This window comes from Asparagus officinalis, chromosome 1 (genome assembly GCF_001876935.1).
Source record: "Asparagus officinalis chromosome 1, Aspof.V1, whole genome shotgun sequence".
NCBI lineage: Eukaryota > Viridiplantae > Streptophyta > Magnoliopsida > Asparagales > Asparagaceae > Asparagus > Asparagus officinalis.
In genome coordinates this window covers 130,275,912-130,278,451 of record NC_033794.1, presented here as the reverse complement: position 1 = coordinate 130,278,451, position 2,540 = coordinate 130,275,912, and the positions used below count along the sequence as shown (strand labels likewise).

Below are 2,540 nucleotides of genomic sequence, written 5' to 3'. Positions count from 1 at the left end.
TCAGGATTGCTTCTTTTGATCCCTAAAATACTCATTATGTTTCTTTCCGGCAACTGCATATAACTTCCAAGGACATGCGTAATCAGATTCATTCCCCTCTGCCCGACCTTGCCTTTGTGTATTCATAAAACAGATTGCCTCATAACTTGTACGATTGCTTTTAATTTGCTTGAATTTGACCAACTTTTTGATTGAGTAATCACGAATAGCATCTACCAATTGGTCTTTAGTCTCAAATAATTCACCAACTCTGAAAGGAACCTCCTCATCATCTCCTCTATTGGATGAACTTTCACCAATGCGGATATCATGTGCTGTGGAAGAACGAACCCACTCATCATCCTCAAACTCGTCGGGGGGTGGTTCTTCGTACTCCACATATTCATTATTAACATAAGCTTTATCTGGCCAATCCAGATTCTCTTCATCATCTTCACCCACAAATTGCATGTTGTCAAGTGTTGCACTATCTTCATCTTCACCATCAGAGGCGTCGCTTCTTTCACCCTCTTCATATGAAGGTGCACCACCCTTATATTGAAATTGAGTCCGCTGTATTTCACTCGAAGAAGAAAGAAAGCCTTCAGACTCAACTTCCAAATCTAACATGCGTGAAAATTCTCCTGGAGGGTTGAATATTCGGCCCGTACTATGTGGCACCGTTTCAATAAACAATTCTACCGTTGGTTGTGACTTGCTCAAATTAAACAAAATACTCATGGAATGATCGTTTGAGATCTCAACGGCGGACGTTCTATCATAAGTTATCGGCCAATTGCATATTATTTTTAGCCGGCAATCTCGTGGGTCAATTGTCGTAACTCCATGCAATTCATTAACCAAGTCAATGTAACTGTATGATTCCGATATCATTAACGGGATTGTCATCCCTCCGACGTACATTGGCATATTATTCATTCCATACTTAATCGTTCCACCGTAAGAGCAAGCAATAAAAATCAAATTGTTCAACCTATACAAATCAAAATTATATCATTTAAATGCAAAAAATTTAAAAAATATTATCAATTAATACCCTAAAATCTAATTGCAACCCTAAAACACAATTACAACCGTAAACCCCTAAATCCTAAACCCTAAAATTGACCCCCAAATTCTAAACCCTAAAATTGAGTATTCTATGCCCCCAAATATTTAATTTCAACTACAACAAGAATAAAATTTCTAAATAAACCACTACAAATAGAGTTCAAACACTATAAATTCGTTTTGGAGAGAAAACCCTAGATTTCTACGTGTCAAAAGAGGAGAGAAGGGAGAGAGAGTACCTGTTAGATCTTTCACCCCTAGAATTCCGCACAAAAATTGAGGTTGAAAGCTGCAATCCGTGGCTGAAAGAGAGTTTGGGAGGAGGAGATCGACGAAAATGAGAGAGAGACGCGGCTGGAACCGAAAATGAGTGAGAGAGTGAAGTCGTGACCTTTATATAGGTCGCGGGCCCAGTGAACAAATAGTCGGGTTGTGAACCCTGACTATTGTGACTTAGCCTTTTCACCGCTCGGCGACTGGGCCAGAGTCTCTGCCATATAGTCGGGTTTGGGAACCCTGACTATTTCGAAATGAGCTTTCCAAATGGTCGGGGTTGCCAACCCCGACCAATTAGAGAGGGGCCTAAATTAGTCGGGGTTGGAAACCTCGACTATTTTAGCTTGCCCTTACCTAAATAGTCGGGGTTTCCAACCCCGACATAACTAAATAGTCGGGGTTGGCAACCCCGACTATTTAGCGGCGTCATTTAAAAAAAACCGATCCATTTCGTGGCCACGCTGCTGACGTGGCCCGAAATGGGTCGGTTTTGATAATAAAAAGTGGATTGAGTCGATTTTTATAATAAAAAAAATTAAATGAGTTTAATTCGAAAATTTGTTCTATTTTTTTACTAACCGTGTTTTGTTAGCAAAATTATAGTTGGAAATAGGAGCTGATTCATATTCTGTTTAAATAAATAAATAAATAAATAAGAAACGCAATCTGCAACAGTTTTGCTTGCGGCAAGTGCTACGCCCTTTTGCATTCAAATTTTACAAAATTATGCCATGCCGTTAGGATAGGGGAGTCAACAATTTCATAAAACATTTCTTGCAACGAAAGGGGATGCAAATCAACAATTTTTTTTCAGCTAACAAACACCGAATGTACATTTGTGAATGCAATTTCTACAACGAAGATACATATATCCAAAGGAGATACTCGAGACCCAACACTTCATACGTGCGTCATTGATCATAGCAAACAATGCCTAATGCTGGGATTTGTTGTTCTTGAGTTGATCATAGTAAGTAAGTATTGTAAATATCGTCTGGACTATAGTTAAACCCAACAGAATGATGGCTCCTAGCACTGAAAAGGGCACCCAAAGGTTCGGGAGGTAAGTCTGTTCGAAGCTAGCACGTAATTTAGGCCACCACCTGCTGCAATACTCATTCAACTCTTCGTTGACATGGTTCATACGTCGACGATCTGCGCTCGCCACCTCCAACTCAACTCGATCATCTGCGCGATCCTCTTCGTCGTTCTCC

General features: G+C 40.0%; 1 protein-coding gene across 1 annotated transcript in view; it reads right to left on the bottom strand.

Moving 5' to 3' along the window:
- The window catches only part of LOC109841831, a 3,995-nt gene continuing 1,455 nt past the window's right edge, over positions 1-2,540 (bottom strand). Inside the window, exon 3 of the mRNA XM_020410770.1 lies at positions 1-973. Coding sequence (XP_020266359.1) covers positions 1-973 — 973 coding nt within the window. The remainder of the gene's footprint in view (positions 974-2,540) is intronic.